This window comes from Manis javanica, chromosome 4, assembly GCF_040802235.1.
Source record: "Manis javanica isolate MJ-LG chromosome 4, MJ_LKY, whole genome shotgun sequence".
NCBI lineage: Eukaryota > Metazoa > Chordata > Mammalia > Pholidota > Manidae > Manis > Manis javanica.
The window spans coordinates 169,655,156-169,679,671 of NC_133159.1; the positions used below are offsets into that span (position 1 = coordinate 169,655,156).

At 38.2% G+C, this 24,516-nt stretch overlaps 1 protein-coding gene across 3 annotated transcripts in view; it reads right to left on the reverse strand.

Moving 5' to 3' along the window:
* Positions 1-53: 53 nt before the first annotated feature.
* Positions 54-24,516, reverse strand: part of POLG2 (DNA polymerase gamma 2, accessory subunit) — a 30,568-nt gene continuing 6,105 nt past the window's right edge. Inside the window, exons 3-9 of one of the 3 annotated variants that reach the window (XM_073235789.1) lie at positions 24,318-24,423; positions 23,354-23,527; positions 19,265-19,405; positions 17,832-17,912; positions 14,069-14,169; positions 12,203-12,320; positions 54-2,477 (exon numbers count right to left, since the gene is read on the reverse strand). In XM_073235789.1, coding sequence (XP_073091890.1) covers positions 2,412-2,477; positions 12,203-12,320; positions 14,069-14,169; positions 17,832-17,912; positions 19,265-19,405; positions 23,354-23,527; positions 24,318-24,423 — 787 coding nt within the window. In that variant the 3' untranslated portion in view covers positions 54-2,411. Of the gene's footprint in view, positions 2,478-12,116; positions 12,321-14,068; positions 14,170-17,831; positions 17,913-19,264; positions 19,406-23,353; positions 23,528-24,317; positions 24,424-24,516 lie in introns of those variants that run through there. The other 2 variants (XM_017648977.3, XM_073235791.1) reach the window with 2 other exon arrangements.

A 24,516-nucleotide genomic window follows, 5' to 3' on the forward strand; every position in this document is an offset into this window, starting at 1 on the left:
GAAAGGGTGTAGGAATCAAGAAGTATATGACTAAATATAAGCAAGAGAGAGAGGGAGAAAGGGAAAAAGGAGGGAGGAAGTGAGGAGAGAGGTGTACAACATATAACAATGTATAAGGTTTCCATGATTTGAAAGTGTGGTATTGGTATATGGCTGGACAAGTAGAAAAACTGAACAGGACAGGAAGTCCAGATACAGATCTAACTGAATACACATGGAAATTTAGTATATGAAAAAAATGGCAGTTTAAATCAGTAGGGAAAAGATGGATCATTCAGTATATTGTGAAAACTTGAAAACCACATTTAAAAAGTTGGACCCCCTACTTCATTCTTTGCCAAAATAAATTAGATAGATCAAATATTAAAATACCTAAAAATGAAGCCACAGAGGTGCTAAAGAATACAGGAAGAATTTAAGAAGGGCAGGCTTTTCTAGGTATGACTCAAAATTCAGAAGACATAAAGGATTGTTAAATTTAATTAGATGAAACATTTTAAAATTACATTTTGACATCATAAACTAACTCAAGAGAATAACTATGGGAAAATATTTTGAACCCATCTCAGGGAAAATATAAAGTTCCATAATATATAATGAGCTCTTACAAATCACTAAGAAAAAGACCAACAATCCAATAGAAAACTGGGAAAAGATGGTAGCTGAAGTGTAATACCAGGGCAGCACAAAGACCTTGCTGGGATGAAGAGTTGCCAACAGCTGTCCCTTCTACTCCCAGGGCTGATGGAATACAACCTAATTCTCTCAATGTTGCCTTTCCTGAAGGGTGAAAAGAGGAGACATCTAGAGGAATGATCGACAGTGGTTTTGTGATGCCTGAAGCATATTGTTTCCCTTTCTCCTTTCTACCCTGGAGGACATGGACTATGCCTTCAACCCTTCCCCAACACACACAACCAGAGATAGTAACTGAGATCTCCAGTAGCATATAAACTTACAGGTTAGAAAAATTAGACACCTAAGGATTACAAAGCGCTTCCAAGCATGTTCCCGTGGCCCCTCAGATATCCCACGAGGAAGGGTTAGAGCAGGACAAAGAGTGGAGGCTCCTCTTGCCAGGTCTAAGAAGGGTATTGCTAATACCTTCTTGTCCTGGCCACCATCTCCTGGGCCACTGTCAGAGCCCCTTAACAGGTCTCCCTGCTTCCCTTCTGCACCTCTACACTTCATTCTCCGCAGTTGATCTTTTCAAAATAACAGTATATCCCCTCTCTGCTTAAACCAGCCCCTCCTTCCCCAGTGGCTTCCAGATTCGTTACTACAGCCCCTATGGCTCTAAGTGATGTGAGCCCTGACCACATCTTCTACCTGCCTCCCCTTAGCACCCTCTGTCTGGCTTTCTATTCTTTGACAACTTGTCTTTTCTCTCCTAAGGGCCTTGGCATTTGCTGGTCTCTCTTCCCCGGAAGTGTTGCCCCAGATCTTCTCATGTCCAATTCCATATCATTCAATCTCAGTTCAATGATCATGTCCTCAGAACTTCCCTGACTACCTGTGTACAGCACACAACCCATGATCTAACCCATCATCCTGCTCCATTTCCTTTACAACATTATCTGAAATTACCTGAAATTGTCTATGTGCCTACCTGCTATGGTCTGCCCCACCTGCCCCTCCCCGAGAAGGACCTGGTCTGTTTTGTTCACCACTACATCCCCAGCACCTAGCGTCCCTGGGATTTAGGTGCTCAAAAGCTTTTGTGAATCAATAAAATGCATGAGTGAATATATGATACATATAATGACAGGCCAGTCTTCAGGAGAAGCATACCTATCACATATTTAAATTTGAGAGAAATTTCTCTCATCCCTCCTCCCAGGAAGATGTGGTATGACATAGCAAACAAATGCCTTCAAGAACATTCTTATGGCTAAATCAACAATGAGGTTCATAGAATAATTTCTAATAACATCTTTCCAAATATATTGGTGTGACAGAATACCTAAGAAGGGTACATGTTAATAAATTTTTTAAAAGCAATTGAGATGGAGAGAAGTTCTGTCAAAACAATACCATCCTCAAGTCATTATATTGTACACTTGAAACCAATATAATATTGCATATCAACTATACTTCAATTAAAAAATACATATAAAAAACCAATACCATCCATGTATGCAGCTCTCTGATAAATTTAACAGTGGTTACTGAGGTGAACAGAAACTACCTGTACAATTTAAAAAATAAACTTGCATGGAACCCAGCACCAGAGATTTAGTAGGTCTGTCTAGGATAAGGCTCAAATATATTTATTTTTAAAAAGCTCCACAGGAGATTCTGATGTCTAAACCCAGCTGGACACCTCTGATCTGAATAATCTTCACAAACATCACTTACCTTGACTGCAGTATAAGCATTCTATGTTGCAGTTAGTGTAGATGCCTTAACAGTCAGCTGATCTGAAACCAGGAATACAATCCTCCGGTCAAAGTACCTGTGGGCAGGACTGAGATATTCTGCAGAAAAATAATTTTTAAATTCTTAGATTCTCACAGTTATATTAAAGCTAAGTACTGAACCCAAAACTGCAAAAATTAAATTTCAACTTTTAAGTAGACATATGGTGGTAATATTGGTATTGCAATTCTGAGACTGCCGGGATTAATGTGAGATAAAGAAAATGAGCACTTGTGTGGCAGGGCATTCTAATTTTATCACCCTCCTTCTTAAGAATTGGGATTTGGGCATGGGAGGAGATACAGATGTATGACAGATGATGTCAAGTAAAAACCTTGCAGGCGGAGCACGATGGCGGCATGAGTAGGACAGTGGGAATCTCTTCCCAAAAACATATATATTTTTGAAAATACAACAAATACAACTATCCCTAAAAGAGAGACCAGAAGACACAGGACAACAGCCAGACTACATCCATACCAGCGAGAACCCAGCACCTGGCGATGGGGGTAAGATACAAGCCCCGGTCGGGCAGGACCCAAGCGCCCCTCACCCCAGCTCCTGGCAGGAGGAGAGGAGTCGGAGCGGGGAGGGAGAGGGAGTCCAGGACTGCTAAACACCCAGCCCCAGCCATCCCCACCTCAAAATTAGGGAAACAGGACAGTAAGACCTCTGAGCGGGTCCCCACAGCCGGCACCCCAGGGACAAAGAAAAGCAAGTGCTTTTTGAAAATCTTAAAGGGACAGGGACCCCACAGCTGGATGGAAGTGTCCCAGGACACTTAACCCAGCAGCAGGGAATCCCGGGGAACTCTGGGCGCCCTAACCCCCTGGGCAGCAGCTCTGAGACCCCTCACAGCAGTAAACAGCCAAACAGCCCCCCATCCATTCCCCCTCTGGGGCCCTGCCATAGCAGAGCAGCAGCCTGAGGCTGGCCCCGCCCACAGCAAGGGAGCTTCCTCCATAGCGGCTGGGCAAGATACAGAGACCCAGTCTACGTGCAATTGCCCAACACAAGCCGCTAGCTGCCACTGTCCCAGTAAAGAAAGGCCAGGAGCAAGTGGAAAGGGTCGTGGCTCTCCCAGCTAACAGACGAGTCAATAGCATACCACTGCATCTATCAACATAAAAAGGCAAAAAAATTTTATCCAGACCAAACTAACTCAGACATCTTCCACATCTTCCCCTGAGAAGGAATCTGGGGAGATAGATATAACCAATCTTCCTGAAAAAGAATTCAAAACAAAAGTCATAACCATGCTGATGGACTTACAGAGAAATATGCAAGAACTAAGGAGGGAGAATACAGAAATAAAACCATCTCTGGAAGGACCTCAAAGCAGAATGGATGAGATGCAAGAGACCATTAATGGACTAGAAATCAGAGAACAGGAACGCAGAGAAGCTGATGCAGAGAGAGATAAAAGGATCTCCAGAAATGAAAAAATATTAAGAGAACTGTGTGACCAATTGAAACGGAACAATATTCGCATTATAGGGGTACCAGAAGAAGAAGAGAGAGGAAAAAGGGATAGAAAGTGTCTCTGAAGAAATAATTGCCGAAAACTTCCCCAAACTAGGGGAGGAAATGGCCTCTCAGACCAAAGAAGCACACAGAACTCCCATGACAAGGGACCCAAGGAAGGCCACACCAAGACACATAATAATTAAAATGGCAAAGATCACATACAAGGACAGAGTATTAAAGACAGCCAGAGAGAAAAAGAAGGTCACCTACAAAGGAAAACCCATCAGGCTATCAGCAGACATCTCAACAGAAACCTTACAGGCCAACTGAGAATGGCATGATATATTTAATGCAATGAAACAGAAGGGCCTTGAACCAAGAATACTGTATCCAGCACGATTATCATTTAAATATGAAGGAGGGATTAAACAATTCCCAGACAAGCAAAAGTGGAGGGAATTTGCCTCCCACAAACCACCTCTACAGGGCATCTTACAGGGACTGCTCTAGATGGGAGCACTCCTAAAAAGAGCACAGAACAAAACACCCAACATATGAAGAAGGGAGGAGGAGGAATAAGAAGGGAGAGAAATAAAGAATCATCAGACAGTGTTTATAATAGCTCAATAAGCGAGTTAAGTTAGACAGTAAGATAGTAAAGAAGATAACCTTGAACCTTTGGTAACCACAAACTTAAAGCCTGGAATGGCAATAAGTATATCTCTTTCAATAACCACCCTAAATGTAAATGGACTGAATGCACCAATCAAAAGACGCAAAGTAATAGAATGGATAAAAAAGCAAGACCCATCTATATGCTGCTTAGAAGAGACTCACCTCAAACCCAAATACATGCACAGACTAAAAGTCAAGGGATGGAAAAAGATATTTCATGCACACAATAGGGAGAAAAAAGCAGGTGCTGCAACACTAGTATCAGACAAAAGAGACTTCAAAACAAAGAAAGTAACAAGAGATAAAGAAGGACATTACATAATGATAAAGGGCTCAGTCCAACAAGAGCATATAACCATTATAAATATATATGCACCCAATACAGGAGCACCAGCATACGTGAAACAAATACTAACAGAATTAAAGGAGGAAACAGAATGCAATGCATTCATTTTCGGAGACTTCAACACACCACTCACTCCAAAGGACAGATCCAGCAGACAGAAAATAAGTAAGGACACGGAGGCATTGAACAACACACTAGAACAGATGGACCTAATAGACATCTATAGAACTCTACACCCAAAAGCAACAGATACACATTCTTCTCAAGTGCACATGGAACATTCTCCAGAATAGACCACATACTAGGCCACAAAAAGAGCCTCAGTAAATTCCAAAAGATTGAAATCCTACCAACCAACTTTTCAGACCACAAAAGTATAAAACTAGAAATAAACTGTACAAAGAAAGCAAAAAGGCTCACAAACACATGGAGGCTTAACAACATGCTCCTAAATAATCAATGGATCAATGACCAAATTAAAATGGAGATCCAGCAATATATGGAAACAAACAACAACACAAAGCCCCAACTACTGTGGGATGCAGCGAAAGTAGTCTTAAGAGGAAAGTATATAGCAATCCATGCATATTTAAAGAAGGAAGAACAATCTCAAATGAGTGGTCTAATGTCACAATTATTGAAATTGGAAAAAGAAGAACAACTGAGGCCTAAGGTCAGCAGAAGGAGGGACATAATAAAGATCAGAGAAGAAATAAATAAAATTGAGAAGACTAAAACAATAGAAAAAATCAATGAAACCAAGAGCTGTTTCTTCGAGAGAATAAACAAAATAGATAAGCCTCTAGACAGACTTATTAAGAGAAAAAGAGAATCAACACACATCAACAGAATCAGAAACGAGAAAGGAAAAATCACGACGGACCCCACAGAAATACAAAGAATTATTAGAGACTACTATGAAAACCTATATGCTAACAAGCTGGAAAACCTAGGAGAAATGGACAACTTCCTAGAAAAATACAACCTTACAAGACTGACCCAGAAAGAAATAGAAAATCTAAACAGACCAATTACCAGCAACGAAATTGAAGCAGTAATCAAAAACCTACCCAAGAACAAAACCCCCGGGCCAGATGGATTTACCTCGGAATTTTATCAGATATACAAAGAAGACATAATACCCATTCTCCTTAAAGTTTTCCAAAAAATAGAAGAGGAGGGAATACTCCCAAACTCATTCTATGAAGCCAACATCACCCTAATACCAAAACCAGGCAAAGACCCCACCAAAAAAGAAAACTACAGACCAATATCCCTGATGAACGTAGATGCAAAAATACTCAATAAAATATTAGAAAACTAAATTCAAAAATACATCAAAAGGATCATACACCATGACCAAGTGGGATTCATCCCAGGGATGCAAGAATGGTACAACATTTGAAAATCCATCAACATCATCCACCATATCAACAAAAACAAGGACAAAAGCCACATGATCATCTCCATAGATGCTGAAAAAGCATTTGACAAAATTCAACATCCATTCATGATAAAAACCCTCAACAAAATGGGCATAGAGGGCAAGTACCTCAACATAATAAAGGTCATATATGGTAAACCCACAGCCAACATCATACTGAACAGCGAGAAGCTGAAAGCTTTTCCTCTGAGATCGGGAACAAGACAGGGATGCCCACTCTCCCCACTGTTATTCAACATAGTACTGGAGGTACTAGCCATGGCAATTAGACAAAACAAAGAAATTCAAGGAATCCAGATTGGTAAAGAAGAAGTTAAACTGTCACTATTTGCAGATGACATGATATTGTACATAAAAAACCCTTAAGACTCCACTCCAAAACTACTAGAACTAATATGAGAATTCAGCAAAGTTGCAGGATACAAAATTACCACACAGAAATCTGTGGCTTTCCTATACACTAACAATGAACTAATAGAAAGAGAAATTAGGAAAACAATTCTATTCACAATAGCATCAAAAAGAATAAAATACCTAGGAATAAACCTAACCAAGGAAGTGAAAGACCTATACCCTGAAAACTATAAGACGCTCTTAAGAGAAATTAAAGAGGTCACTAACAAATGGAAACTCATCCCATGCTCCTGTCTAGGAAGAATTAATATTGTCAAAATGGCCATCCTGCCCAAAACAATATACAGATTCGATGCAATCCCTATCAAATTACCAACAGCATTCTTCAATGAACTGGAACAAATAGTTGAAAAATTCATATGGAAACACCAAAGACCCTGAATAGCTAAGGCAATCCTGAGAAGAATAAAGTGGGGGGATCTCACTCCCCAACTTCAAGCTCTACTACAAAGCCACAGTAATCAAGACAATTTGGTACTGGCACAAGAACAGAGCCACAGACTAATGGAACAGAATAGAGACTCCAAACATTAACCCAAACATATATGGTCAATTAATATTCGATAAGGGGCCATGGACATACAATGGGGAAATGACAGTCTTTTCAACAGATGGTGCTGGCAAAACTGGACAGCTACATGTAAGAGAATGAAACTGAATCACTGTCTAACCCCGTACACAAAAGTAAATTCGAAATGGATCAAAGACTTGAATGTAAGTCATGAAACCATAAAACTGTTAGAAAAAAACATAGGCAAAAATCTCTTAGACATAAACATGAGTGACCTCTTTTTGAACATATCTCCCCGAGCAAGGGAAACAAAAGCAAAATTGAACAAGTGGGACTATATCAAGCTGAAAAGCTGTACAGCAAAGGACACCATCAATAGAACAAAAAGGTATCCTACAGTACGGGAGAATATATTCATAAATGACAGATCCAATAAACGGCTGACATCCAAAATATATAAAGAGCTCACATACCTCAACAAACAAAAAGCAAATAATCCAATTAAAAAATGGGCAGAGGAGCTGAATAGACAGTTCTCTAAAGAAGAAATTCAGATGGCCAACAGACACATGAAAAGATGGCTCCACATCGCTTGTCATCAGAGAAATGCAAATTAAAACCACAATGAGATACCACCTCACACCAGTAAGGATTGCCATCATCGAAAAGACAATCAACAACAAATGTTGGTGAGGTTGTGGAGAAAGGGGAACCCTCTTACACTGCTGGCGGGAATGTAAATTAGTTCAACATTGTGGAAAGCAGTATGGAGGTTCCTCAAAATGCTCAAAATAGAAATACCATTTGACGCAGGAATTCCACTTCTAAGAATTTACCCTAAGAATGCAGCACTCCAGTTTGAAAAAGACAGATGCACCCCTATGTTTATTGCTACACTATTACAATATCCAAGATATAAAGCAACCTAAATGTCCATCAGTAGATGAATGAATAAAGAAGATGTGGTACATATACACAATGGAATATTACTCAGCCATAAGAAAAAAACAGATCCTACCATTTGCAACAACATGGATGGAGCTAGAGGGTATTATGCTCAGTGAAATAAGCCAGGCGGAGAAAGACAAGTACCAAATGATTTCACAAATGTGGAGTATAAGAACAAAGGAAAACTGAAGGAACAAAACAGCAGCAGAATCACAGAACCCAAGAATGGACTAACAGTTACCAAAGGGAAAGGGACTGGGGAGGATGGGTGGGAAGGGAGGGATAAGGGCGGGAAAAAAGAAAGGGGGCATTACAATTAGCATGTATAGTGTTGGGGGGTCACCGGGAGGGCTCTGTAACACAGCCATGACAAGTAGTGATTTTACAGCATCTTATTACGTTGATGGACAGTGACTGTGAAGGAGTATGTGGGGGGGAATTGGTGAAGGGGGGAGCCTAGTAAACATAATGTCCTTCATGTAATTTTAGATTAATGATACCAAAATAAAACAAACAAACAACAAAAGAAAAAAACACCTTGCAGTCCTAAAGGGCATGAGGGGAATTTTTTGGGGTGATGGAAATGTACTAAATTGTCATTGCGGTCACTTGTCAAACTCATAGTTGTACATTTAAATTAGGTAAATTTATGGTATGCAAATTATATCTCAATAAAGCTGATTAAAACATACAACACACATTTGCTAGGTCTGAACACTGAAAAGGCTTAGAAACAAAGACCACCTACTAACAATGAGCATCCCTAGTACCCAGAGTATGATCTCTAAACAGTTGTCCAGTAAAAGGAACCAAGTTCCCTAGAGAGTCCCTGAACTGTGCAATCTCTACATTAGATACCAGATGACAAGGAAACTATCAAAGACTGCTGAGTTCGTGTCAAAAGGACTTGAGGCCTACTTGAAGAGGTTCCCACTGGCCAAAAACAGGACAATTGGACATCAAAAAGAAGAATTTTAAAGACAAATCCAGCATTTTCCTCATCTTTCCCATACCTCTAAGCAAACAGATGAGTTTTTTTTTAATGGAAGTATTCTGGCTAACAAATGAAGGATTAGAATATTATCATTTTGTCACCTCTAATGAACGACTGATTTAGGTATTGAAATCAGTCAATCACTGATTGCTAACATGCCCCCCAAAATAAACAAACAGACATTACTACCTCCTGATGGGCAAAAACAACCAACTATGAGATAATCTTGTCCCACCAAAATGAATTTGAAATTGATCCAACTTTCCATCTAAAGGAAACAGAGAGAGAAGAACAGGCTAAACCACACCATGGGGATGCAATAAGCAAAATCCAGGCAGGGCAAAACTCCATAATAAACAGTCCAATTTCTTAAAAGAAAGACCGAGAGAGAGATGGAACCTTTAGGCCGGGAGAGTCTAAAAGACCTAACCAACTTCAATAAATGGGCCTTATTTGGATTCTGATTCAAATAAACAATGCAAAATTCTACGAAATTATGGGACAACTGGAAATTGAGTAAATATTTTATATTAACTAGTTGGTTTTAAAAACCTTTTATTACAAAAATTCTCAAACATACACAAAAATAGAGAGACAGTACAATGACCCCACATGTACCTATCAGCCAGTTTCAACAACTCAGTGCTATTCCTGTTCATCTCTACTCCACCCCCTTTTTTTTTGGTAAACAGGAGAATTTTAAAGCACATGTCAGATATCATATAATTTCACTCAAGAATATTTAAGTGTAAGATGCTCCCCATCAGTAATCATCAGGGAAATGCAAACCAAAACCACAATGAGATATCTATCACCTCACACCAGTCAGAATGGCCGCTATCCAAAAGACAAGAAATAATAAGTGTTGGCGAGGATATGGAGAGATGGGACCCCTCCTACACTGTTGGTGTGAATGGCAATTGGTACAGCCACCATGGAAAACAGTATGGAGGTTCCTCAAAGAACTAAAAATAGAAACATCTCTTGACCCAGTAACTTCTCTTCTAGGAATTTACCCTCAAAAAACAAAATTTCTAATTCAAAAAGATATATGCACCCCTATGTTTATTGTTGCATTATTTACAATAGCCAACATAAGGAAGCAACCAAGATTTCCATGAAGAAGATATGATACAAACACAATAGAATATTATTTGGCCATAAAAAAGAAATCCTGCCATTTGTAACAATATGGATGGACTTAGAGGGTATTATGCTAAGTTGAAATAAGCCAAGTGGAGAAAAGCAACCACCATATTATTTCATTTTTATGTGGAATCTAAAACCAAAACAAAACAAAATGAACAAAATAGTAGTAGACTCATAGACAATGAGAAGTGACTGAAAGTTACCACTGGGGAGAGGTTGGGGTAGATGGGTAGGGTGCGTGAGGGGAATAAAGAGGCACAAAAATCTCAATAATAATATAAATTGTTCATGAGGATGGAAGTGCAGCATAAAGAATGCAGTCAATGGTCTGTAATATTTTTCTGTGTTGAGAGACAGTAATTGCACTACTTGGGGTGAGGACTACATAACGTGTGTAACTATTGAATCACCGTGCTGTATACTTGGAACCAATGTTGTATGTCAATTATACATCAACTTAAAAAAATACTTATTAAAAAAAGAACACTTAAGTGTATCTCTCTAACAGATAAGGACTTTGTAAAAAGAAAAATAAAGCTGTAAAACCTTTATCAAATCCAAGAAAACTGTCAATAATTTCTTAATATCATCTACTGTTAATTTTTTAGGTGTAATAATGGTGACAAAAGGTTGTTAATTAAGATTTTTACAAATCAAAAGATAGCTGTGACCTGTTTCAAAGTAATATGGAAGGGTGGTATTTGATGGATGTGGTGAGACTGGTCATGGTGCTGGGTGACAGGTACTTGGGGTTAATTACACTATTCTATATATGTTTGTTTGAAATTCTCCACAGTAGCAAAAAGTAATTAACTGAAAACTCCAAACATGCTAAGTAAAGTCAACTAAGAAAATTAGCTTTAAGATATTTTATACATACTATCAGTTGGAATGGTTGTCAGGTTGGTAATAATAGTAAATTAACAAAAACAGCACATAAAAGTTCAAAGGTTTCTCATAAACGGCTCTATTAGAACCAGACATGAAATACTCTGTAATATTAGATTGTGCCACCTAACATTTATTTTATCTTGCTCTTCAAAAATTAATAAACGTTCTAATTTTTAAAAGTTCAGTTTTAGGTTAATCTTTGGTATTTGATGGTATACATGTGGGAGATTCCATAAAGACTGCTTCTTTCCTAATAACAAAACCCATTTCAAAAAGGGTAAGACATTTCTGTAGTCCCACAGGATGTGTTTAATCCAAACTAATGATGATATTCTCATTCCTTTGGACAGTGATGAGCCTAGGAATGACCGTGTGACCCAGTTCTGACCAATGAAATGGAAACAAGTCTTGTGATTGGGCTGTCTGGAGAAGCTTTTTTACTTTCCTCGAAAGGGAAGAGTTTTCCTGGCTAGGGCTTGTCTTCTTCCCAACTAGAATGTGGATGAGAAGGCTAGGAATAAAGCAGCCACCTTGCGACCAAGACGCAACAGGTATAAAGATGAAAGCCAACATAAAAGATGGTGAAACAGAAAGATAGCAACAGCCTGGGTCCCTAACTATAGAGAAAATAATTATACCAGCTCTGGACAGTCTACCCCCTAGATTTCTTACTGAGAAAAACAAACTCCAATTTGCTTATACAGCATAGTAGGATTTTTTTTCTTATAATTGAACATATTCCTGATACAATGGACTACATCAAAATTATAATAAAAACTGATTTAAAAAAAGCACCAAAATGTCCACATCATAAGGGCAAAGGGGCTAAAAAAAAAATCTAACAATGTCAGACAACCAATTAGGAAAGGAGAGTATTTATTATACAAATATTAAAATCTATACATTCTTAGCTGATGATATATACTTGGTTAAAAAGTCTTTTACTTTGGATATATGCATCATTTCCTTCATTGTGGTGTCTCTACTTCTCAGCTGTATTAATCCATTCTCCAAAGTAGCTTCAGTAATCAAAACTGTGAAGAGGATACTCATTTCATCATATCTAAGAAAAAAGTAGTTCAACAAAATACATAAGCACAAATATAAACTGTAAATTCATCACATTATCAGCTTTAATTACTTCAGAATTCACGCCACTTTCAAGAGTTATAGAACTCAAAGGCAGAGTTTGAGAGCTAGACCAAAAAAAACACCTTTTTCAAGTTTCTGAATCATATTCTAAGTAAACTTTTCAGAAAGTTTCTGACTCGTGATAGCTGACAAGTCATAATGGAAAACAAAATCTGAGAAACACTGGCACCTCAACACATCATTTGGGGTGATATTATGGATGAACCTAAGAATAACCTCAGCCTTCTGGAATTTGGATACAATATAAGAAAAAATATTTTAGAATAAAGTCTCTAATAATATTACCAGAATAAAGCCCTATAGTACAATAACTTATACCATAATCATGCTTAATATATAATTTAATTTGCTAACCTAGAGTTTTTAGTTCAACAATGACTGAATATATCCCCACTGGCCTTCTCATATCCACACTGGCTTACCCCCCATCCCTGCCCCAGGCTTACCCAGTCACATGGCCTCATTAATGTTTCTTTTCTTTGTAGAACTCTAGCAGAAATTATCTTATTTATCTATTTCCTTGTTTGTTTTCTATTTTTCCCAAAAATATATAAGCTTCATAAGAAGAAACTTTTCTGTCTTGTTTACTGCTGTATCAAACTACATAACACATAGTAGGTGCTTAATAAACATTTAGATTTTAAAATTTCTGGCACAATAAAGCCTTTGCAATATAAAGAACAATGTAACTTGATAATGTCCACAAGACTCAAAGGGTAAGATTTTAGATCTCAGAGGACTGGAATGTTCAAGTACCACCCCCTCATTTTATGTATGATGAAACCATTAGTTGCTTTATCTACAGAAACCTATTTTTCCTCTGACATCATCTGAAATGTGTGTTTTAACAAGTTACTAGAGAACTGAAGAGCAAAACACAAAGCTTCACAACTTTTCACCCAAAAGATATGTATTCAACATAAAAATATTTAAAAAATAAAAAATAAACCCAAAGGTGGGAAGAAAGGATTACTTAAGTTAATGAAATGGCAGGCCTAAGACTAGAAACAGGAAGATCAATTAGGAGTTACTTCAATAATCCAGCCAAGAGATTTTGGTGACTTCAGCTTGGGCAGTGGCAGTGAAGATGGAGAGCTATGGATCTGAGATATATTCAGGAGGCTGACTGACAGTTAGCGGGATGGGCTGGAGGCAGAGAGTAAGGATGAGGGAGGAAGTAAGGTAAGGTAAATCCTGATACGCCAGGACTCAGTCCTGAGTGGCCCAGGGAACAGAAGTGCTGATGACTGAGTAGTGCTCTGTCCTCTGGGTGGAACTGTCTCCCACACAGCCTCTGAATGAACCACAATATCAACAAAGAAAAGGCACTCCACTCATGTTCCCTCAGTCTTGGTTCAACAAATTCATCCCATACACATAATTCCATCCCTGATAAACTGATAAACTCAGGTACACATACTCCATGACATTAATGCTGAAGCTGCACACAGTGTGGTGTGTGCTCAAATACACCTGATGAATATTGTTCCCTGCTACAGCAAAAGGGCGTGTGGTTCTGAAAATGAGAAAGCTAGGAGTAACTAAGTTTTTTATATACATATATAATACATATATATTTAGAAGAGATTTATTTTGTTACTCATAAAGGAAATATCATTTAATGAAAACTACTTTAGTGACAAGGAAGACAATTCTTACTTTGAATAAAGTTGTTCCAAAGAGGACTGCACAGTTTCCAAATAACCAGGCCACACAGAAATTCCACTTTCTAGTAATTCATTAAATAGCCCTTGACAAACCTAGGGAAAAACATAGAAACTTCAAATATGAAAGTAGCTAGAATGATTAGTTTATTTTTGTGAAACCACAAACCACCTTTTTCAGTCTTTAACATGCTCACAAACTCCTTTATGTGATAATATTCCTTATTATTTATATGTTTTCTACTTATAAATTGCATATTTCCTCTGCAAATGAAGAAATTAAGCCTTGCAAAGCTGAACACTAAATGAAATCTTCTGAGAAAATTTTATACCAAATAAAAGAATTTTTATTATCATCATCATCATTCAAAACACAAACAAAACCAAAACAGATTCTATGAGAGAAAAACAGTAAGTCCAAAGGTCCATGCGAGCTCTAAACTCATCTGAGAGCTGGGAACTGAGCCCTACAGTGTTACTGCCTGTCAGGAAAGAAGAAAGAGCCAGTAAAGGAAGAAAGAGTAGCCAGAAAAACATGAAAAGAACCAGGATTGTGGTATCCCGAAGCCAAATGAAGAAAATGTTTCAAGAAGTGAATGGTTAGTTCAGTGGCACACTGGAGACAAATGCCTGACTGGAAATGTAGAAATAAAATGAGTAAATGATGTAGTAAACTTCATCGTTCTCATAAAAGCAGTGGTGAAGCAAAACAAAGCAAATTTCTAAGCACTTTTAATAATCTAGAACAGAAACTCTAGAGCAGGAGTCTCCCCTTTAGCACTGCTGACAGAGGAGGCTGGAGCACATTCCTGGCCTCCAGGAGAGGCCTGGAGCTTCCACCTCGCCATCTGTGACAACTAAAAATGTCTCCAGACATTACCAAATGTCCCTGCTGCGGGGTAGGGGACATGCCTGAGCTAAAGCCCCGTTTTGAGAACTTTAGCCAGCATCAGAATCTCCTGGAGGCTCAGCCTCTCCCAGAGTTTCTGATTCAGCAGGTCTGGGTGGGGACCAAGAACCTGCATTTCTATGAAGTTCCTAGAGAAAGACTAAGGCAAAGTAAATGGGTGTTAAGTTACTTGATATTTTGGGGATAGATGAGAACATAGATATTAATAAATACAAGTAATTAAAAGGGAACAGTAAATATAACTATGGGTTCTAGTAAGTTAGTGGTTGCCAGCAGAAAATTTACTCTTCTAATGGAAGGTAGAAAAAACTTTAAAAGCATCACTAAATTCTGAAGACACAGGAAAATGAGAACCCTCACACCATGGATGAGATTACAAATAGGTGCAGTCAATCTGGAGAGCCATCTAGGTGACATAGTGAAATTAAGGATACATATTCATTTTATCCAGCAATCCTGTCTCTGCATACATAACCAGCAAAAACCCTTGGGTAGCCTAGAAAGTTCCATGCGTAAGGATTCTGTCATACTCCTGAGGGGAAAAAAGTTATAAACATACTACCCTTTTGGTAAATTAAAAACACCCAAGTCACAAAATACTACTATATTCTTATAATCATACAAAACAACAAAAGACTTGCAATATAATGACAAAAGTCTAGGTAACAGAGTTCTGTTTGGTCCTTCAATCAAAAAAGAAAAAAAAAAAAGAAAACTAGGAACTTGCTACCTACAAACGTGGTAGGGAGCCCTAGCCGGGTGAAAATTAAACCTTTATCTTCCCACTTCCTGAGTTCACCATCCCCACCTCCCAGACCTTCCCACTGGAGCCTGGGCAGAAAGCCGGGTGAACCTTCCCAGTGTCCTCACTCAGGCCCTGGATGGGTCTGAGACACCAGAGGAAAATGACAACTGCTGAAGGCGTCTGTGGAAAGAACTGAAAACCCCTCTCCTGGCTTTTCTCAAGAGTGTTTAGTTGATTTGGTACTGGCACAAGAACAGCCCCATAGACCAATAGAACAGACTAGAGAGCCCAGATGTAAACCCAAGCATATATGGTCAATTAATATATGATAAAAGAGCCATGGACATACAATGGGGAAATGACAGCCTCTTCAAAAGCTGGTGTTGGCAAAACTGGACAGCTACATGCAAGAGAATGAAATTGAATTATTGTCTAACCCCATACACAAAAGTAAACTCAAAATTGATCAAAAACCTGAATGTAAGTCACGAAACCATAAAACTCTTAGAAGAAAACATAGGCAAAAATCTCTTGAATATAAACATGAGCAACTTTTTCCTGAACGGATCTCCTTGGGCAAGGGAAACAGAATAAAAAATGAACAAATGGGACTACATCAAGCTAAAAAGCTTCTGTACAGCAAAGAACACCATCAGCAGAACAAAAAGGCATCCTACAGTATGGGAGAATATATTTGTAAATGACCTATTCAACAAGGGGTTAACATCCAAAATATATAAAGAACTCACAGGCCTCAACACCCAAAAAGCAAGTAACCCTATTAAAAAATGGGTGGAGGATATGAACAATTTTCCAAAGAAGAAATTCAGATGGCCAACAGGCACAACATGAAAAAATGTTCCACTTTGCTAATTATCAGGGAAATGCAAATTAAAACCACAATGAGGTACCACTTCACGCCAGGTAGGATGGCCAACAGAGAAAAAAGTAGGAACAACAAATGCTGGTGAGGATGCTGAGAAAGGGGAGCCCTCCTACACTGCTCGTGGTCAACCATTGTGGAAAGCAGTATGGAGGCTCCTCAAAAAGCTCAAAATAGAAATATCATTTGACCCAGGAATTCCACTCCTAGGAATTTACCCTAAGAATGCAGTTTCTCAGTTTGAAAAAGACATATGCACCCCTATGTTTATCACAGCACTATTTACAATATCCAAGAAATGGAAGCAACCTAACTGTCCATCAGTAGATGAATGGATAAAGAAGATGTGGTACATATTCACAATGGAATATTATTGAGCCATAAGAAGAAAACAGATCCTACCATTTGCAACAACATGGATGGAGCTAGAGGGTATTATGCTCAGTGAAATAAGCCAGGCAGAGAAAGACAAGTACCAAATGATTTCACTCATCTGTGGAGTATAAGAACAAAGCAAAAACTGAAGGAATAAAACAGCAGCAGACTCACAGAACCAAGAATAGACTAACAGTTACCGAAGGGAAAGGGACTGGAGGGGCATGGGGGAGGGAAAAGGGGAATGAGGGGCATTATGATCAGCACACATAGTGTAGGAGGGGAGCACAGGGAGGACAAGTAGTGACTCTGTAGCATCTTACTACCCTGATGGACAGTGACTGTAATGGGGTATGTGGTGGGGACTTGATAATGGGGGCAATCTAGTAACCACAATATTGCTCATGTAAGTGTATATTAATGATACCAAAGGAAAAAAAGAGTGTTTAGTTGAGCCAGATAGATTAGAAAAGTCAAAATAAGATTACAGATCTAGAACCTATGCTTATACCAACAAGTACCAAAAGTGTTAACTTAAAAGGTAAGGGAGCAAGTCATAGTTCACTAGACATCTGTACAAATATTTTCATCACCACAACTGTGTGCTCACTAAAAAACTGTAACCGTGACTGGACATGACTCTATAACAGCAAAATCTACCAAACACTTTGCAGCTTCTTTAATACACTATATTTCCAATGACTTATAATTCACCACTGTATTTAGCCATAGTTCATTATTTTTTTTAAAAAGCAGACAAAATAAAAGTTTAAATGACAAGCTACTCTTTTATTTGGAATAATGGTTGTAATTAAAATCATGATATTAAAACTCACTGAACCCACCTGTCTTAGTTCTACTGTTGGGCCTCTTCCCAAATCCAAAGCAATCTTAACAGGGACTAAACACGGGTGAAGTTTAAGTACCTAAAGCAATTTAAAGAGGAGGGAGAAAGCACATCTTCATTAAATATAACACATGCAGTCACAAACATGGCATTTCTCCAACAGTTAAAATATTCTGTGTGAAAATGGAAGCCACCTGAAGTCATAAGAAGTCATGCAATGATGAACCCAGCTGTCTACATCCAGCTTCTCATGGGGGTTCCCTACTCAGAGGTTTTGCAGAAATAAGTTCACTTGATACTCTCGCATTTTCTAACAACTCTACTTTTCCCTCAGTCAGAATGTCCTTCTTGGCATCACTGCCTTGCTCGCCCAGCTGGGGCCATGTGGCTTGCCATTTGGACTTGCTTGCCAAAACCCGCCACTCTTCTCACTCATTTGTCCATTTAACAAACATTTGAATGGCTCCTTGGTGCCAGAAACAGTTCTAGGTACTGGGGACAAAAATCCCTGTCCCTCGTGGTGGAAAGAAACAGGTAACAAAGTAAATAAGTAAATAATATATTTGAAGGAAGGGTATGAAAAGGGAGAGGGAAGAGGGCTGGCAAGGAATGGGCTCATGGAAGGGCTGTCTCCTCTGTAATGTGACCTTTGAAAAAGACTTAAAAGGTGGTTGGGGAACAAAACTTACAGATACTGGAGGAGAAGCCTTCCAGGCAAAGGGGAAAAGCAGTGACAAGGCTCTGAGCTGGGAGCATGCCTGGTATGTTCTAGAAACAGCCAGGAGGTCTATGCTGTTGGAGCAGACTGAGTGAGGTGGAGAGGAGGAGGTGGCAATCAAAAAGGAAATGTTTTTGTAAAACATTTTAACAGCTTGGCTTTTCTTCTGAGTGAGATGGGGAGTTCACTGGAGTGTTTTGAGCAGAGGAACAAAGTGACATGTACCTTTTGAAACGGCCACTCAATGGGGAAAGGAAGAGAGTGTGGTACCTTAGATCAGAGCGGAAGCAGTGGCGGCAGTTAAGAAATGGTTTTGCTGATGGTCTAGATATGAAAGAGAAAGAGAGGATCCCTCTTGTTCATTTACTGTGCACATCTTATCCCAACTTCCCAAACAAGTTGATAAGCTGACTTTCTCTAGGCCATATCGATGGAAAGGTTCAAGTGATAAGATTCAGAGACAGCCACCATCTACCTGTTGGCCTGTGATCAAACAGCAATGTCCTGGGGGCCACCCAATAGGGACGTTTGGTTTTACTCTGTGAGAATCTGTTTGCTATTCCTGTGCCCAGATACTGAAAAATACTGAAATTACTTGTACTAACAGAAATTTACTCAGAGTTTATGTTAGAAACCAAACACAATACCATGAAAAATGGGGAGGAAGAACATATTTTTAGTTTCCCAAGTCTATCTCTGAAATATCAAAACACCTTTCTGTGAAGATTCTTCTTGCTTGTAAAGGAGTTCTCTGTTAGCTGGAAAGAGTCATAGAGGTAAGCCAGCACGCCTCGGTCTAGATTTCCGCTTACAGATAAAACACAAGGGACCACATTTTTTCGTCCATCTCGGCCCTTCACAGAAAAATAGAACAAAAACAAAGTATAATTTAAGAGATTTAGCATCTCTTAAATATGACATATTTTAGATTTACAGAATCAGAATACAAACTTACAAATTCATTTACAAAACATCCACTCTGTGCCAGGCCTAGGCTGGGAACTGGGCCCATAAAGATGATTATGATACATTCTTTGCTCTCAGGGAGTTCAGAGTTTAGATCAGTGAGTCTCAACATCTATATATTAGAACTGCCTTGGATGTTAAAATGTAAGGGATTTGGGCCCCACTCTCAGAAATTCTGAACTAACTGGAGTGGCATAGGACCTAAGCATCACCATTTTTTCTATGCTCCCTAGGAGAGGACTGGCATTTGGAAAGGTAACATGCTTAAGTAAAAATTATTTAAAGATTACAATAAAGTTCAGGAGAGCCCTTAGAGAAAAAAATAATTGGTGTGCCTAGGGAAAAAATAATTGGTGTGCCTACGAGTATAATTTATGGAAATGGAAAGTTTTCATAATAAGCAAACATCTCTTAAGAACTTGCTTTAGGGGGTATTACTTTAAGGCTATAATTATGAATATAAAACATACCATAATGCATTATATAAATCACGTATTGATAAACAGACTTATTATTTCCTCCCTTTTAAACTGATGTGGAAAGAATCATCTCAAATTTTTTTAAATGTCAACTCTAAAAATATTTTAAGTTTTGCATATAAACAACTCTACCTTCATCCTTTTTTTCCTATTATCACTGTGCATCTGAATATTCACGTAATTTTCTAATACTTAGAAAAAAAGTTCTCACTCTTCAACCTCCATTAATTATCCATGATCAAGCCTAGTCTTCATTAATATATGTATGTATTGGCAATTTAAACCCATTTTAACTGCACAAGGTTAACTTTAAAGATCAATGTGAATTTGTCCTCAAAGGTTAGTAAACTTCTTGATATCTAAGATTCTATGCTAACCCTAACTCTATTAGTTGATCTCTTTCACACATTTATAGAATTGATATTTCATACAGCAACTGAGACACTGCACATTCTGTGGTGCCATCTGAATCAGAGAAAGACTAAATCATATTTAAGTAGTAACAATGCTTTAATGCTTTCACTCATCTTTGAAGTGATGACAAGATACTCGATGGCAACTCTCCTTACCTAGAATGCCTGATTTCACAAAGCACACACAATGATTTTTTTCTATCCTAACTCTGTTCTTCAGACATTAATGATCTGCTTCACTGTTCTCTAAAAACCCCTCCACAAATATATTTAGACATCAGCTGTAAAATACAAAATAGCCTAAGATGCCTTTCAAAAAAAGCTTGTAATGGCAGAAATTCCATTTAATAACATGTTCAACTGAAGATGAACAATTTTGTGAACATGGAAACAGAAGAACAACAATTTCATGTAAAATTCTGCAAAAAATAAAAAACAAAAAACACCTTTCATTGAGACAGTGAAAACTACAATAAAGAACAAAATAAGAGACTAATAGGCATGACAAAGAGTTCAGCTTTAATTCCCTAGTCACAAGATTAAGTTGGTTTTTTACTACTACAGTGATTATTTGACTATGACTCTGATAACCCAAGTAAGTTTCATTTGAGAGCTAATATCCCAAAATGAAGTGTGATGGTGTTGGGATAATGGGAAAATGTTCCCAAACTAGCCCTTTAACTTTTCACTATTTAACTTACTCATATTTAAAAATTAACCTAATTTCCATTAACTTTATATGAACTACTATGTTTTCATTATTATATTTCCAAGTTCTAAGTAACTTTTTTACTACTAAGAATATATTATGGGGACTTGTTAATGGGGGGAGTCTAGTAACCATAATGTTGCTCATGTAATTGTACATTAATGATATCAAAATAAAAAATAAAATTCAACCCAAAAAAAAAAGACTATATTAGCCACCAAATAGCACATAAAAACTGTATCTGTGGCCCAGTAGGATTAAAACATTCAAATCTGGACCCACTCCAGAGTGGTGCAGCACGTAAGAGGACTCAGCCACAGTTCTGCCCATCCACATCGCTTCTAAAAGTCCGCATCCACAGGGCACCTTGTAAATAGCTGTAATATTTGTGGCATGCAAAGGCAGGGTTCCTTCTCTCAGAGGATTATATCATCTGTTTAAATTTTTTGAAAACCCTGTTTTAATTTAGGAAGTAAATGAAGCACCTTTTCCCTTTGGCCAGGCCAGAGCTTTTGGTCAACGGGCTCGCATATTTAACTAGGGGGCTGTCTGGGGCTAAACTTTGTCCAGTTGTGATTGGTAAGGTAGGGGGCACTGAACATTCAAATTCAAGGCCAGGCTTTCTAACTTTCCTCCTTCCGTATGTTCTCAGAGCACCTGGTGAAGGGGACTCTAAGGGAAGAGAACATGCCCAGGGTCAAGTCTTCCAAATTGTTTTCCCTCCTTCTTCCTTCCCCTTTCAAACATTCACCTAGAGTGTTTGGCAGGGTGGGGGGAGGGGTGTATCTGGGGCTGATCTTTGTGTAAGAATGGCAGGGAATTACAAACAAGATATGAAAAATAAATACACTGGAGATACCAGAAGCCAGGTGTCTCACTGTTGGAAAAGTGAATTGTAAATCAAGAAAGAGGTAAAGCTGGAAAAAAACCCTGTGGCATTAGACTCAAACCTGAAAAACTGGTCTGAATTATGAATTCCTGGTTTATAATAGATAGATAAATATAGACATAAATACAGGGATGAGTATGTAAATATGTATGTACATGACTGCCTACAGAGATTTCCTGGCTGTGTCCACTGAAAGGGCCCAGAAGCAATGATGCCCAGTTGCAAAGAGCACACCCAGTGGCAAGATCTCAGTTTTCAAATACATTTTCCTTTAATAAGAACTAAGGTTCCTTGGAGAAATGGCTGACTCTACAGCTATGCCAAGAAACAAGATGATCCTGGAAGAATGTATTGCTGCAAAAAGGAAGGAAGTGCTTAGAGAATGATGGAGATACATCTAAAGTACACTGGCCAAGCCTAAGAGAATTTCAGCATCAAAATAAATAATGCTAGAAACAGCTCACAGCTCTCTAAGAAAAACAGGAATCTGTAACCCATATTTACAGAAAGAAAGGAGGGAACAACTCTACAGCATTATTACTGATGAATAAATCTAGAAGGAATGATGAAATTTTTTTTTAAATCACCATTTGGCAACCCTCTTGGTAATAATTGATTTAGGCAAGAATCATCAATGGATGCTGCAACCAATAGGTCAAAATTTGATGAGAAACAGGTTACACAGTCTTAAAGTATCTTCCCCAAAAGATGTATTAATTACTGATTAATTCAAGTACAAAATACTTACCAACTTACAACTGGAGAAACCTGCTAGCACCATCTTCACCAAATGACAAAATTAACATCACCAGTAACAAACTGATACCACATGCCTCCTGCTATAATGCACTGAGAAGAGGGAAGCACCTTTTCTTTGGCATTCCTGGCAAAAATACAGCCATCATGAGGGAACATGAGAGCCACTCAAACCGAGGTACATTCCACAAAGTAACTGGCCTGTACTCTTCAAAAATGTCAAAGTCACAAAAGACAAGGAAAGATAAAGGAATTGTTCATTCGAAGGAGACTAGAAGAACATGACAACTCCCTGAAATAAGTGATCCTAGACTGGACATTGAAACTAGGAAAGGGCATTATTGGGATAATGGGTTACATCTGAAGGGTTCCATGGATTGGATGATAATAGTGGAACACTGTTACTTTCCCAATTTTGATGGTTGATTGTGGTTATATAGGTTGAGTGTTCTTGTACTTGAGAACTACATACTGACATATTAAGAGATCATAGGGCACCATGTCTGCAACTTATTCTCAAACGGTTCAGAAATTATCAAAGTTAAGAGAATCTGGGTAAAAGATACATAGGAGCTCAAGGTAAAACATACGTGTAATTGAGACACATTTCCAGGATACATGTGTATAAGTTCATGATCTCCTAGATTCCACAGGGTTTCTATTGGCTCCTTTCCCCAGGGAAAATTGTAGTAAAGTTTGCTTCCTTTTCGTCCCTCTTCATCCTGACAATCACCGCTGCTGAAGTTAGATGGACTCATGGCAAACTGGAAAAGAAAATTGAAGTGTGTCTTATTAACTTATTAAAATAAGGATTAAAAAGTACAGTTTCCTGAGACTTTTTATGAAGCAACTGAAACTGGTCAAGTCCCAAATAAAACTTCTGAACTTTAATATGAGTGAAACATGCTCTTAAAAATACTGTTTATAGTCTGGAAGAACTAAACTGAAAGAAAAACTGTTGATGCTATTTAGCCTCTTGGTGGTCAATTAATAAGAGGGGAAAGTAACCATGAACTAAGTGGAATAAAGAAGAAAGTATACACTCACCATTCTTACCCTTCTGCAAAGAGCCTGCTTATTTGTCATTATTCCATTTAATTTAGGTGTTTCTCCAAGAGCTAGAGAAAGATGACAATGGCAGACAAAAATTCTTGCTTCAACTCTTTTCTCTTCAGCATATACTAAAACTTGATTATAAATCACAGAATCATTTTGGCTAATAGGGAGTGTTCATGGAGGTAGGGAGTGTAAGTTCCAGCTCCAGCAGTGGGAAGGGTCAAACTCTACACCAGCCAGGAATGCCAGTTAAGGGTTTTGAACTTTATCTTGAAGGTAAAGCCTTATCAGCGAAAACTGAGCAAGACAGAGAGATCAACACATGCATCTACCAAAGTAACTTTACAATGAAAATCATTGCTGTTTTTTATTTGTATTTGATTATAGCTGTCTCTTACAAATATAACTACATCAAATAAAATTTCATTACTTCTGATACACCAAGGCAATTTATCTATTAGCTATTAAATTAAGGTTAATAATTAATTATTGTAGTACCTTTCTCCACCACAGAAGTCGATGACGTAACCAGAAATCAAGCCACTGGTTTGCGGTTCTTGCTGAAGTAAACCACACCAGAGAAGCTTCAGTCTTCTCACCAAGTCTTTGGATAACAGAAATATCAAGAGTTACTTATCTGAAAATTATATATTCCATCCACAAATGAAAATGAATGGTTCTTGACTATTTAAATATA